Source organism: Seriola lalandi, unplaced genomic scaffold (genome assembly GCF_002814215.2).
Source record: "Seriola lalandi dorsalis isolate HSWRI2012SDOR001 ecotype SW California unplaced genomic scaffold, Sedor1 jcf7180002054062, whole genome shotgun sequence".
Lineage (NCBI taxonomy): Eukaryota > Metazoa > Chordata > Actinopteri > Carangiformes > Carangidae > Seriola > Seriola lalandi.
In genome coordinates this window covers 846,586-859,875 of record NW_019524615.1, presented here as the reverse complement: position 1 = coordinate 859,875, position 13,290 = coordinate 846,586, and the positions used below count along the sequence as shown (strand labels likewise).

At 37.4% G+C, this 13,290-nt stretch overlaps 2 protein-coding genes across 2 annotated transcripts; both read left to right on the top strand.

Annotated features, from left to right (window-relative positions):
• Positions 1-850: 850 nt before the first annotated feature.
• LOC111652733 (C-reactive protein-like) lies at positions 851-3,871 on the top strand. Its single transcript, XM_023403078.2, has 5 exons — positions 851-992; positions 1,191-1,245; positions 1,960-2,062; positions 2,153-2,450; positions 2,599-3,871. The coding sequence occupies exons 2-5, from the start codon at positions 1,191-1,193 to the stop codon at positions 2,815-2,817; spliced, it is 675 nt and encodes a 224-aa protein (XP_023258846.1). The 5' UTR covers positions 851-992; the 3' UTR covers positions 2,818-3,871.
• A 2,488-nt stretch (positions 3,872-6,359) lies between these two features.
• On the top strand, positions 6,360-9,638 carry LOC111652735 (C-reactive protein-like). The gene is made up of 5 exons (XM_023403080.2): positions 6,360-6,463; positions 6,548-6,602; positions 7,626-7,728; positions 7,813-8,110; positions 8,425-9,638. The coding sequence occupies exons 2-5, from the start codon at positions 6,548-6,550 to the stop codon at positions 8,644-8,646; spliced, it is 678 nt and encodes a 225-aa protein (XP_023258848.1). The 5' UTR covers positions 6,360-6,463; the 3' UTR covers positions 8,647-9,638.
• Positions 9,639-13,290: the final 3,652 nt, after the last annotated feature.

The window sequence follows — 13,290 nt, the reverse complement described above, 5'->3', positions numbered from 1 at the left end:
TCTGTCTTTCTTTGGGACTTGTGATCGACTGGTCTTTAGTAAACTTCCTCACAGCTTCAAAGTATTTTTTTTCATTAATCATGAATGACGGGTTGGCCACATGGGGAGCAGTGCTTACATGTATGCCATTCAGATATCAAGAATCAATAGTTTCTGTATGTTCCTACAAGACCTTTCAACAAAAATAGTTCCAACAAGAGATTTCTATCTTCAGTTTACAGACCAGAATTCCATGATGTAAAATCATCTTCCTCAAAATATCTTTTTGCAATGCATATATTGACTAATTACTTTATTTTTGTAACCACTGTATAATTCATTCATTGATTTTATAATTAACATAAACATTTGTCTCAGATATGTCTTTCTCTCTCTCTCTCTCTCTCTCTCTCTCTCTCTCTCTCTCTCTCTCTCTCCCTCTCCCTCTCTCTCTCTCTCTCTCCCTCTCTCCCTCTCTCTCCCTCCCTCTCCCTCTCTTCTTTTTAAAGATCTGTGAGGTAAAATGTCAAAATTGAACCAACACAAGTCATGTAAAACTTACTGTATCATGGAAGAATTTCAGTGCCATAACAGTGTGTGTTAAATGTTTAAAATAAAACAAAGGATCCACTTTGCTGCAGTGGTGTATAAGGTATGAAGTGTAAGTTCAGTACACCCTGACATTATAATTGCAGAAGGTCTGGTTACTGTAGTAGCACAGTATACTTGAGTATAACTTTAAATCGGCAATTTTAGGCCAAAATGAGAACTAAAATTGCAGTTAATCACGTGCATTTGACTATTTCAACATGAGGATGATTCTGTTGATTCAACAGAAAGCACTGTGTGTGGCATAACACTTTTTTATGTTACAGAAAGCTGAAGCCTAAAAAAATAGAAGTGGATAAAGGAAGGAAACACAAAATCACACAGACAGAAATAGGGAAGCGGTGAGTGTCCAAAACCCAACCCTAATTCACTGCCGTGCACACAGTCCTCACACAGATTTCAAGGTAAGTTCTACACATGCAAAATGATGATATGCATTAAAGTAATTGTATCATCTGTGAACTATTTTTAATTTTTTTTATGCTTTCCTGTATTGTAGAATTCGAGGCAAATAAGAGTAAATTATGAGTAGCAACTCAAAAGTGGTAGATTTACTGGATCAAATCTAAATGTTTTCCTGGCGTCTTTTGTCTTTATATCAGATGCTGTTTTTACTTGCACTGCTGGTGCTGACAGGATGTGCTGCAAGTCCTCAAGGTAAAAAAAAATAAAAAATCTTCAAATTACATCTCAGACAGTTACAGAAAATTTGTTGCCTTTTGATATTTCTTTTATTTTTTTGACTTCACTCACATGTTGTGCAATACTCTCTGAAGAGAAAATTCTTAATGATGTTTTGAAATGTGCACTGTAACTGTTCATAGCAGACAGTTAATTTGGAAAAATATCTATCTAATATATATATATATATTTTTTTTTTACTTAAATTACCTATTTACAATCACCAATTAGAAAGTAAAATTACCAATTCATGACTAACCATAGCTGTTCATGGTTCATGGACAGATATTGTGTGACTTGGCAAAACACTGGTTCTCATTCCACTGTCAACCAAGAATAAATTCCACTATTTGCAATAAACCTGACCTGTGCAAAATCGGACAAACCAATAAGCAAACCAAATAGCTAAATGGAGAATCAAAAAGGCATATCTTAACAATAAAGAGTGGCTATCATTTTCATAAGATTTGTAGTCGACATCATAGCAAGTATTTCCTTCCTCAAAGCTTCGAGTTTTCTCAGCAGTTCTTACATGTGTGCCAAAAGACTCAGTGGTTTACATGGTGCAGTATGTTCCCAGTTTCCTTTGACAGTGAAGGACTTTCACTCCAAATATAGAGCAAATTCATAATTTTAAACAAAACAAAAACTATAAATAGATAGTAAAAACATATTTCTCTCTCATTTTAGATCTGTCAGGTAAAATGTTCACCTTCCCACAAGAAACCAACACGGCTTGTGTGAAGCTGAATACATCACAACAGACTTTCAGTGCTGTAACCGTCTGTCACAGGTAATGTTGAATGTGCAAATGCATAAACAAAAGTGTATTTCTTAATTTTGAAAAGTATGATGCATAATAATGTTTTTATAATGCCTACAGGTCCTTTACAGACCTTAAAAGAGACCATGCCCTTTTCTCTTTGGCCACCCCTGCCTCTGCCAATGACTACCTGATTTTTTGGGATGACACAAATAAGGAGATGGAGCCGCATATCAAGGATAGAAAGACAGAATATGGAAGACAGGACTACAAGCCGAACGCATGGCACTCTATTTGCTCCACATGGGATTCTGATTCTGGACTGGTGCAGCTGTGGATTGATGGACAGCCTTCGATTAGGAAATTCATCAGCTCAGGATCCAGCATCAGAGGATCTACTATAATTATTCTAGGACAGGTGCAGTTTTATTGATAAGCATAATAGTTAATAGTCTTTCGACAAATGATTTATATGCTAAGGTGGTTTATTGTGTGTCTCGTGTGTATAGATGTCAGAACAATGCTGCTTGAATTTACTGTCTTCCAAACCTCTGCACTCTCTACAGGAGCAGGATTCCCATGGTGGGGGCTTTAACGCTAAGCAGTCTTTCGTTGGCATGATGTCTGATGTCCACATGTGGGACTACGTCCTTTCCCCCTGTGAGATCCATAACTACGTTGATGAACAGAACTTCACTCCAGGGAATGTGCTCAATTGGAGTGCACTGAACTTCCAGATCATAGGCAGAGTGCTGCTAGAGGAGAAAGTGATGACATGTCACTGAATGTAGAATGTAGAATAGAAAGTATAAATGATCAATGTCAGAATTCTATGTTACATGATTATTTAGTAAGGGAGAGGTTCTGATTTTTTCAACTCTATCATAAAACAATAATCACATGAAAGTATGTTATGCTTTTCAATAAATACGTTCCAGGAAGGTGTCACCTCACAGCCAGTATTGAGGGAAGGAAGGATTATGTTTACTGTCTCAGCATACATGTAAATTCGAACGTCTCAAGTGAAAAGGGTGTTGACCCAAACGCAGAATCTGCAGGCTGTAAAGGCAGATTAAAAACTGAATTTATTGTGTCGCTGAACACAAAAATGTTCAGCCACAGGAAGGCACTCAGAATGGCAGACTGGCAACAGCACAAAAAAAGTGAAAAGTTATAATTAGCTGACTCGCTTGTATCAACACTATTAAGAAAATCCTTTAGTTTATCGCAAAGATTTTTTTCTTTAAGTGATTATCTTAGATGACTTATGACTGGCTGCATTGTAGCTTTAAAATAAAAACGAGACAGCTATGACGTAGTTAGCTATCGTATCATTTCCTAATCTGTTTTCATTTCTTGGTCAATAAATAAAAATCTAAATTGGCCAAGAGAAAAATAAAAACAATGAATCAAATGACATGTGATGTGGAACGGGTCACTGGTTGTGATTGTCCCTCAACAGATTTTCCATCTGTATGTTTGCTAAGATATTTATCCTGACTAACACATAGTCTTGGTTTTGTCCATGTATGGTTCAGTCTTACCGCCCAGACGCTTTCTGCAGACTAAAAGTAAAAGGTTGTAATGTTGCCCCATGACTCCTCGATGTGTAAGTAGATTCTTTGGGTTTTTTTATTTTATTTTATTTTTTTTACATGTTAGCCATAACAACTTTATACTGCAATAATATCTGGGCTGTGGATCATTCTGCTTATTTTGAATGTCCGCTGACCCCTACTGGCCAAATATTGATAAATGCATCTTTAACTTAGTTTTGATATACACATGAACTCATCTGATCTTGGCCTGGTATTCTTGAAATAAACATCATCAACTTCATTGAACTGGACAGCACAACTTTGTGCATACTCTCCTGTATGTGAATGGGGCTATACTTGGCAGAGGGCTTAAGTTTCTCCATGTTTCATCACTTCTCCCAGTTCTTTGATAATAAATCACACACACTCCCACATGGACTTTCGATTGTTCATGCAAGTCATTCTGTGCTGACAGATGCTGCCAGTCTCTCACTCAGTAAAATGACTACTCTCTCCTATGGATCCATTCTTCATAATGACATGGACTACACCAGTCTCTAAGGCTAGTGATGAACCAAGCCATGTTTGTGTTACCTTTTTCTCCTAACTTATTGGATGAATCAAACATGAACTTTATGTTAATAACAACAATTGACTAAATTACCAATTTTGTCCATATAGCATCCTTCTGTTATGCGTGTCACTCATTTCATTAATTTGTAAATTACAATACAGAAAAAAATCCTAATTATCTATTAAGAAAATTTCTTGGTCAATCTACAGCCTTGTGTTGAGCAACAGTCAGGAAAAGTAAACAAGTCCAAGGTGCAGAGGCAGAGGCAAACAAGTTCTCTGATAATAAATCACACACCCTCCACGTGGTGTTTTGATTGTGTGATTGCGCTGCAGATGCTGCTGGTCTCTCAATCAGTAAAACTACTAGATCACAATGAGAAGGACTACACTGCTCTCTAAGGCTGAAGATTACAAAGCCATGTTTATATAATAAATTACCCTACGTTTTGTCTCTGAAGAAGCTACCAGTTCATGAAGGTCCAGAAGTAAAAACCCAATGCTTTTTGAGAGGGTAAAGCTCATGAGGAGACACTGATGCCCAGTGATTCTAGGTGTTGTAAAGCTCTAAAACCTTAGCAAAAATCAGCTGGAACAACAAGCACTTATGTCACTCTTCTGGTAAGGACTTGTAACATTTGCTCAGACTGTGGCACTGGTGATGCTGCAGGATACTTCCACAATAAATTAGGCTGTCCAATAGCAGTTATAGCAGCAACACTACACACCTGATATTCCTGTTGAGAACTTAAAAGAGCGTCTTGTGTAGATTCCTGATGTAACGCAGGGCAACAAGAGTTTGAAATTAATTAGCCGATTCCTCTTCGGTGTGACGCGCAATACGTTGTCACATTCATGGATGCATTCAAAACACAGGGCACATAGACACAAACACATACACCTGTGGGTAAGAAAGAAGGAAGGAAAAAGAAGAGAAAAGGGAAAAGAAAAATAAGTTTCACTGGAAACTGAAACATTAATAATCTCATGAATGACTGTTCTACATTTGGTAAATAAGAGAGCAGAGAAGCAACTGCTGAATTGTGAAACCTTACAGTGGAAAGGTTTATCAATACACAAACAATAATGTAATGCAATTGCGGTGCAATGACAAATCTTTTAGGTTTGTAGGTTAGGGTTGTGTGTATAGATTTGGGGTAAGAAATGATGTTCCACATTAGAACAGGTTTGACTTGTAACAATGCACTGATATACATACAGGCATGAAGATTCTGTTTGTCATAATTTTATGTCCAATGCAAACGATATACAGTAGTCTAATCGTCTCAACAATTTACCTGAAATGTTTTCTTAGAAATTTGGTAATGTGGTATTTTATATATCCCACTGTTTTACCATTAAAGCATCTTTCTGGCTCTATTCAGATAATAATTGTTTGGAATATTACAGGGCTGAAAATCCACTGGTAGTTGTTGCTTATACCAGTGGATGAAATTCTTACTTTGCTGCAGGGATGTATAATGCATTTACTACATCCTCACATTATTGTCACGGTATGTGTGGTTACACATGAAGCACAGTATACAGTACATATGATAGCTTAGTTTGCACCAGCAATTTTAGACCAACAAGAGTAATAAAATTTATCATGAATGAGTTTGGTTTGCTCTCTAATGCTCAATTGTGTGGGTTGTGAAATAATGTGAATCTGCACTTGATTCCTTATGCCGGGAACACACTGCCTGTGTTGCTTGTGCGTGGTGGCTGCGTTGCTGGACTGCTGCAGCTTGCACGCATGTGTGTTCATACTGGCTGCGTGTCTGCTGCTACTGCCAGCTCTATCTCTCTACATAGCGTTTACAAGCTACTCGAGTGTTGCATAACTACCTACTTACATTAATTAGCCCAGATAATGCCAATGTACTCATGATCAGAGAAATACAAATATACAGAAATACATATAAAGCAATCTTACAACATTTTCAAAGCACTTTATATTATATACATTTGTCCATCAACATTATTTAATACATTCATTTTACTCTCAGTGTGACTACTTTCCTTTGGCTGTGTCCTGATCATCGATGACATAGTCACCAGGAACGAAGCTTCTAGCCATAGCTCAAGAGCTGCAACTCAAACTACACGACTTAAAGGGACTATTTGTAAGTTTTGCTATTACTACATAGCTGGCGTTAGCATTAACAGCTGTTTACTTACCAGTCTTACAGCCTCATGTTCAGCAACACGTAGGCAGTCAGGATAAGTAAACAAGCCCAAGGTACAAAGGCAGGGGCAAACCAGTTCTTCTAACTATTTTATACACTGTTTCACACAACATCCTGACACAGGATACAAGGTAAGCCCAACTCATGAAACAGAGGAATTCAACGTGAATGCATTAAAAAGTTTTTCTGCTTTTCTCCATGTATTGTATATTTAGATGGCGTTGTTGCTTCTACTGGTGTTGTTGACAGCATGTGATGCCATACTTCAAGGTAGAAAACTAATTTCTTTATTTAACAGAGGGAATACAAAAATGTAATCACAGTAAAGCAAGTGCACTAGGCTCACGAATCAAATATTATCTTTTGATGATTGTTAACTTTGTTTTCACTCTTTTTGATATGTACAATTTTTTTGTTTTTTTAATTTAATATTATGAAATACTGTATGAGCTTTAAGTTAATAGCATCAATTTTGCCTTTAGGCATACATCGATTATGTTTTTGTCATTCATTTATTCATTTATTTAACTTAAAAATTACAGTACAGAAAAAATATATTCTTAAATATTCATTAAGACAGTTTGCATGGTCAATTTGCCACCATACACTCAGCAACAAGAGGCAGTCACGAGTAAACAAGTCCAGGATGCAAAGGCACGGGTAAAGTCCATAAACAGGCAAGGGGTAATCAAGCTATGGCAGATATCTGAGTAAGAAACAAAGGCTGGAGCATACTGAAGACAATGAGCAGGGTGGAGTCTTCAGCTTGAATTAATTTTCTATGGGAAGTGGCAAATCCTTCACATGGAACATGATGGGGCAGGGTAGTGTAGAGGGCAAAATACAACTGTGAACTGGAAGTGTGGAAAATGGTGACACGGTATGCAATAAAATTTGACACACAGTGTGTAACTGTCTCAGAGACAGGTTTCATTTTTTTTTTATTTCATATGGTTCTGTCTTACATTCATGATAATTTGAGTTCATACTGCCATTAAAAAGAATTAACAATGCAAAGATGTCTTCTGAGTAAATAAATCTGTAGAAGACATCTGTATGAAGAAGTGTGGCCATTATTCGTTGGACCAGTGTAGCTATACAGTACATGACAAATTTATTTTAAATAAATGTATTTAGCAGATTAATGTTAGCTGCACCAGTAGTGTGGCTTTATGAATGGCAGGTACACAATAAATTCTACATTTGAATATATTTTCTGCTAATATATAATTATTTGTTTATTATATTATTTACATTTCACTGTCTGATTTTGAATGTCTTTCCCTTTTTAAGATCTGTCAAGTAAAATGTTCACCTTTCCACAAGAAACCAACACAGCTTACGTGAGGCTGCCTACAACAAGACAGGATTTCAGTGCTGTGACTGTCTGTCTCAGGTAGTGGTGGTTATGCAAAATGACATTCTGTGTTCCTGACAATAAAAATCCTCATGCGTGATAATATCTTTGTAATGCCCACAGGTCCTTTACAGACCTCAAAAGAGACCATGCCCTATTCTCTTTGGCCACATCGTCTGCTGCCAACGACTTCTTGATTTACATGAAACCTGAAAACAACGAGTTTCATCTTAATAGCAAGGACAACCAAGCAAAATTAACAGGGCATGACTACAAGATGAACACATGGCACTCTATTTGTGCCACATGGGACTCTGTGTCTGGACTAGGGCAGCTGTGGTTAGATGGAAAACCCTCGAGTAGGAAATTCCTCAGCTCTGGATCCAACATCAATGGACCCGTTATAATTGTTTTAGGACAGGTGCGTTTTTTAAGAATCACATTTGAAGGAATGGTTTGGCATTATGGGATGTACGTTGATTTTTTTTTATTTATCGCTGACATAAATGTAGCTTGACTCATCCACAAGTTAGTTTAGTTTAGCAGACAGACTGGGAACACAGGGAAACGGCTAGCTGTGGCTGCATGAGACTGGCTGTCTTCTCTATTAAATAAATTCTCAGCAGCAGCTACTTTATAATTTAGTGTATGTCTTCAAATGATATACAGTATATCATAAAAAAAATGAAGCATAACACATTAAAGCTGTTATCTAAAATTTCTGCATATTCTCAGGACCAGGATACCTATGGTGGGGGATTTGACATTAAGCAGTCTTTCGTTGGCATGATGTCTGATCTCCACATGTGGAACTACGTCCTTTCCCCCTGTGAGATCCAGAACTACAACGATGAGCACAACTTCACTCCAGGGAATGTGCTCAATTGGAGCACCCTGAACTTCCAGATTGCGGGCAGAGTGCTGATAGAGGAGAAACAAAAGAGCTGCATCTTTTGAAAAAGTGTTTTGCAAAGTCAAAATATAATTGATTTTTTTTCTGTGTGTTTTTGTGTTTTGTTTGTGAGCTCATTGAAGAACAATGATTTTTTTTTTTTCTTTAAACTTCACCAATGAGTTTATGTCCTTATGTTGCCCAATATTAATCTGGTTAAGCGAATGTTGTTAGGCGAAGTCATTATTTGCCATTGCACTAAAGTTTGTGCAACTGAAACCAGCTGAAGATGATTAAAAAAAGTTCAGATAGTATTGCATCAGTGCTATGTGTAAACTAACCAAATATATATGTGATGGATGTGCCTGGATCCTGAAGATAGTAGGCTAGTGTGTGCTTGCTTTTTATGACTACTGTACAACTCCTGTGTTCTTCATCTCAATGTAAATGTTTTGACGATCCATCAGCCAGCCAGGATTTGAACTGAAGCCCACCTGTTCTCTGCTCTTGTCTCTTTCTTTGTGGGAGGCCTTTTTAAACCAAGACTGTGGTTTCTTTAGTGGAACACTGCGGACTGCACTGTGCCATCTCGCATGTGGGCAGTTCCTGTGTCTTTACAAACGTGGGGAGGGCCAACGGTTTAACAGGGAGGGACGCAACATGCGCTAACATGCACATATACAGTACATGCACTACCTTGTATGTGCTGCCATCCAGGATACCAAAACAAAGAGCAAAGAAGCTCAGATTGTAATCCACACAGAAGGGGTGTCACTTCATTCTTTGCTCAGGATGCCAATAGTCCAAAATATCTTCACATAGAGAAATTGTTTGCTGCTACAGTATTGTTTAAAATCTTGTTTACAGAACCTTTAATCAAATTACATGTATATGAAAATGAGTTTTTAATTTGCTTGTGTTTTGCTGCTTTACATATATTCTGTATGTAAGCTGCTGAGCTCTCAGCCACTGTACAGGTTAAATACTTGCTCCCTAGGGATAAAAGCTACTTGCAAAACCTATGCAGGGACTTCCACAATAAATTAGCTTATACCGATCTGTTACACTTTGTGTGCTGCATAAGAACTCAAGTCTGTTGTGTTAAGCTAGCTGGGCAATTATGAGTTTGCAATTAGTTGCCTTTTCTGCAGTCGTTGAATCTCATTATTTTAGGCTAATAGCTGTGTGTGTTTATGGAGAAGCTGGACTATGTGTTGTTGATGGGTATAACTGATTTGGTATTCTGGTTCACTTGTATTTATTTTTTGTGCCTATACCCAGTTTGACCCCTACAGTCAAATATTTAGATTTACTATAGTTCTTGGCAACATCACTAATATTCCTCTATGATTTTTGAGAGGCTTATAAGTCAAACTTCATCTGATGCAAAAAAAAAAAAAAGAATATTTTTGGGTACTGCCTTTTTCAAAATAACAACTTCAACATTAATAGCTTCACATGAATATCTTTATAAATCAATAATTCATAACCTTCACTATATCAGTTAAACATTTTCATATGCTTGTTAAGAACTTAAACACAAACCTTCGATTTTTCTGAAACTAACTTTATTTTTTTTGATAAAGGCAGAGGATTTTGGATGGTTGTACAACCATATTAGTAAACCACAGTTTTCTTGGTACTATTCAACATCCAAGTGTATACTGTATTTCACAGGTGAATCCTGGATGAACTCTCAAACTCCGTATTCTTACCTGCAATTTCAGCTGTTTATTTATGCTCATATGAGTCAAGCCTTCATGGCTGGACACACATAATCTCATTAGGGGTTTCAAGGTTGTAGGTGTGTGAAATTAAATACGAGTGGAACTGAGGAATGTAAGTTAGCTTGTTTCACAGCTTTTCTGTACATTGCTACATCTTAATTTTTTCCCAGGGCAATACTTGGATACTCTATCTCATTTGTACATCAACATACACACACATGCATGCAGGCACACAGCCCAACACACTCCAACAGCAGGAAACAGGCTAAAATCAACAGCGGCTCTTTGGTAATGGGAGAATAATACATTGTGAGAGGGTGTGAGGGATTGTTGCAGATTGTGTGCGCAGATAATGTTGTTAGATGCTAGATAACAGGATGTCTCTGACTAAATGTTCTGCTTTGGGCAAAAAAGGCACTGCATATTTCTCTCATAGCACCAGGCGCTGTCATGGCGACAGCTGCTCCATCCTCCTCTCTTTCCCCCCTCTGCATCTTGATCATCTAATTGATTTCTGTGTTGGATGCTATACATACTAACTCTTACTGCTGTTCCACACCTGCCATTCTGCACCTGTCCGCTGGTTGTCCCTGCTGAGTCAGAGTCATACTGTATGTACCCCCAGCTGCTCCTCATGTGCGACCTTGTGTATAGTTACACTACTGTAGAATGTACAAAATCTCAAAAACCTGTCTCTCTACAGCTAAGCCTGTCACATTCCAGTATAATGAACCTGAGACACATTAATTAGTCTGATGCTTTTTGTGGAGTTATAATTAACCATATGTGGGCTTAAGTGCATTTTCTTTCTCAGTTTTAGTCAATGGTCTTATACCTACAGGTTGTTCACTTCTCCAGTATACAGTAGGCCCACCTTCTGACTCTGGCAACAATAACACAACACGCATACACAGAAACAAAGGTTCTATCAATATTCATGAATTGCTCTGCCCTCTATTGTCACCAAACTTAACAGAGAAAATTTTCACTGTATCTTTTCATGTAGAAATGCTGAAACTGATATAAAAATATACTGTACAACAGACATAAAAACCCTTTTCTGACCTTTAAGTGTTACAACTGATAAATGATCTTCAAAATAAACGTTAGTGTGATTGAAGAGTTTTGCCTTGTTTCTCTCTCTTTCACTCTCTTGCCACCAACTGTATCTCATCCTGTCTGGAAGCTCAGTCAAACTCAGAGTTTTTCCCTGCTGAGTTGAGTGTGCTCTGTCTAGTCGTCTCGGTCTGATCCCTCTCCAGGGTTCATCCCTCCGGCTGATCTGATGCCGTTCTCCAGGAAACATTCGCTCTGAGCTGTGGGCTTCTCAGTGGAGAGAGGAGCGTGCAGACTCCTCCATCACAGAAGTCCTCTGCAGAGAGAGGATAGAATATTTGGTTGTGACAGTGCAGATTGGCCCCTGATGTTGTGCTTCAGCAAGTCATTTTAGCAAAGAGCATAAGAACCCTGTCTGAAAACTGACAGTTGTTAATGTAAATGATCATTGTGCATGTATGCGTACAAAATTCAGAGAAAAGAAAAACAAAAAGAACAATGATACAAAACAATGGTATCTGTCCATACTATACATAAATTAACAACATTATTTAGATTTTTTATTTTTATGATTATATTTTCTAGGTTTATGTCTCTTAGCATGATCCAGATGTATATTTCAATTCAGTGTTGCAAACTAAATTAAAACACACTTTCCACAATTTGGTAACATCTGATTCTTGTTTTTACATCAGCCTCATGTTCAGTCTTTTATGACCATTATTCTGACATAAAACCTTTGGTAACGTTCAGCACATCAATGAGAGGAAATGGTGCAGACACAGCTAAACCAGCTTTTATGCGACACATTTTTTATAATCTCTAGCATGTTTCTGAAACCTGAAGATTCAGCTCTTGGTCCCCTAGAGGTGTCCATGCTCATATGTGCTATAAGAGCTCTACCATGTGCATTATATCTCTTAGTATGCAAGGAAATTTTGCTTCGCTTCAGCCCTATGATTTTAGCCTGTGAAGGCATCGGCACGGCGTTAGGTTTCTGCTTCAGTGTGCGGTGACTTACTCTCTGTAGAACTGTACAAATCCTGCTGGGAACACAATCTGAGGCAATCATACTTTAAAAAACTGTATTAGGGTATTAATTCTCCTTTATCTCCTTTATCACAGTCAAAAAACACATTTAATTTCCACTTACATGAAACTAATTCATAGAATACAAAACCAGCAGGGTTCAGAGCTCTGAGAACCTCAGCCTTAAAGAAATCGAAATTGTAAAAATTTTTTGTTGTCAGATCAATGTAAAAATGATATTTTTATATATACTGTATATATATACAGTATATATATACTGTATATATATATAAACAAATGTCAGAATAAACATTTGTGCATTTATTTTACAGTATAAGCTTTTGACAGTGTTCACCTTTGGACAACAGCCATTAATCCAGCTGATGCTTTATGATTTAATGATTTGTATGAGCCCCAATGTGACTTGGGAAGATCACTGTCCTGATCTTAAGAGTAGTGGCCTGTGACGACTGTATATCTCTCCTCTTTTTATGGGCATCTTCATTCTACTTTTAATGACTCCACATCATTCTCTCTCCTAAACCTTTTTTATATTAACGTGTCTTAGTCGTCTCATTCATGAATGCTCAGTAGTACTTGTATTTTAAACAGGCAAGACCACAGACCTTAGTAACTTCTGTAGCTGAACAACTACAATTCATAGCAAGACTCAGCAATAAAGAGATAAAATACATAATGTCAATGATAAATCTAAAAAAAGTAAGTGCAGCAACTGCAAACTCTTTAAAAAAAAAGACCTACTTATTCTTGCAAATGCTTAAAAAGCAAATGTTTTGAAAAGGATGCTACGTCTCATTGTCCTCGTACTGTGATCTTTGTCACTGCATGTGGACTCTTCACGGTGTGGAACATGCTGCTGTGAAGTTTGTGAGTCAA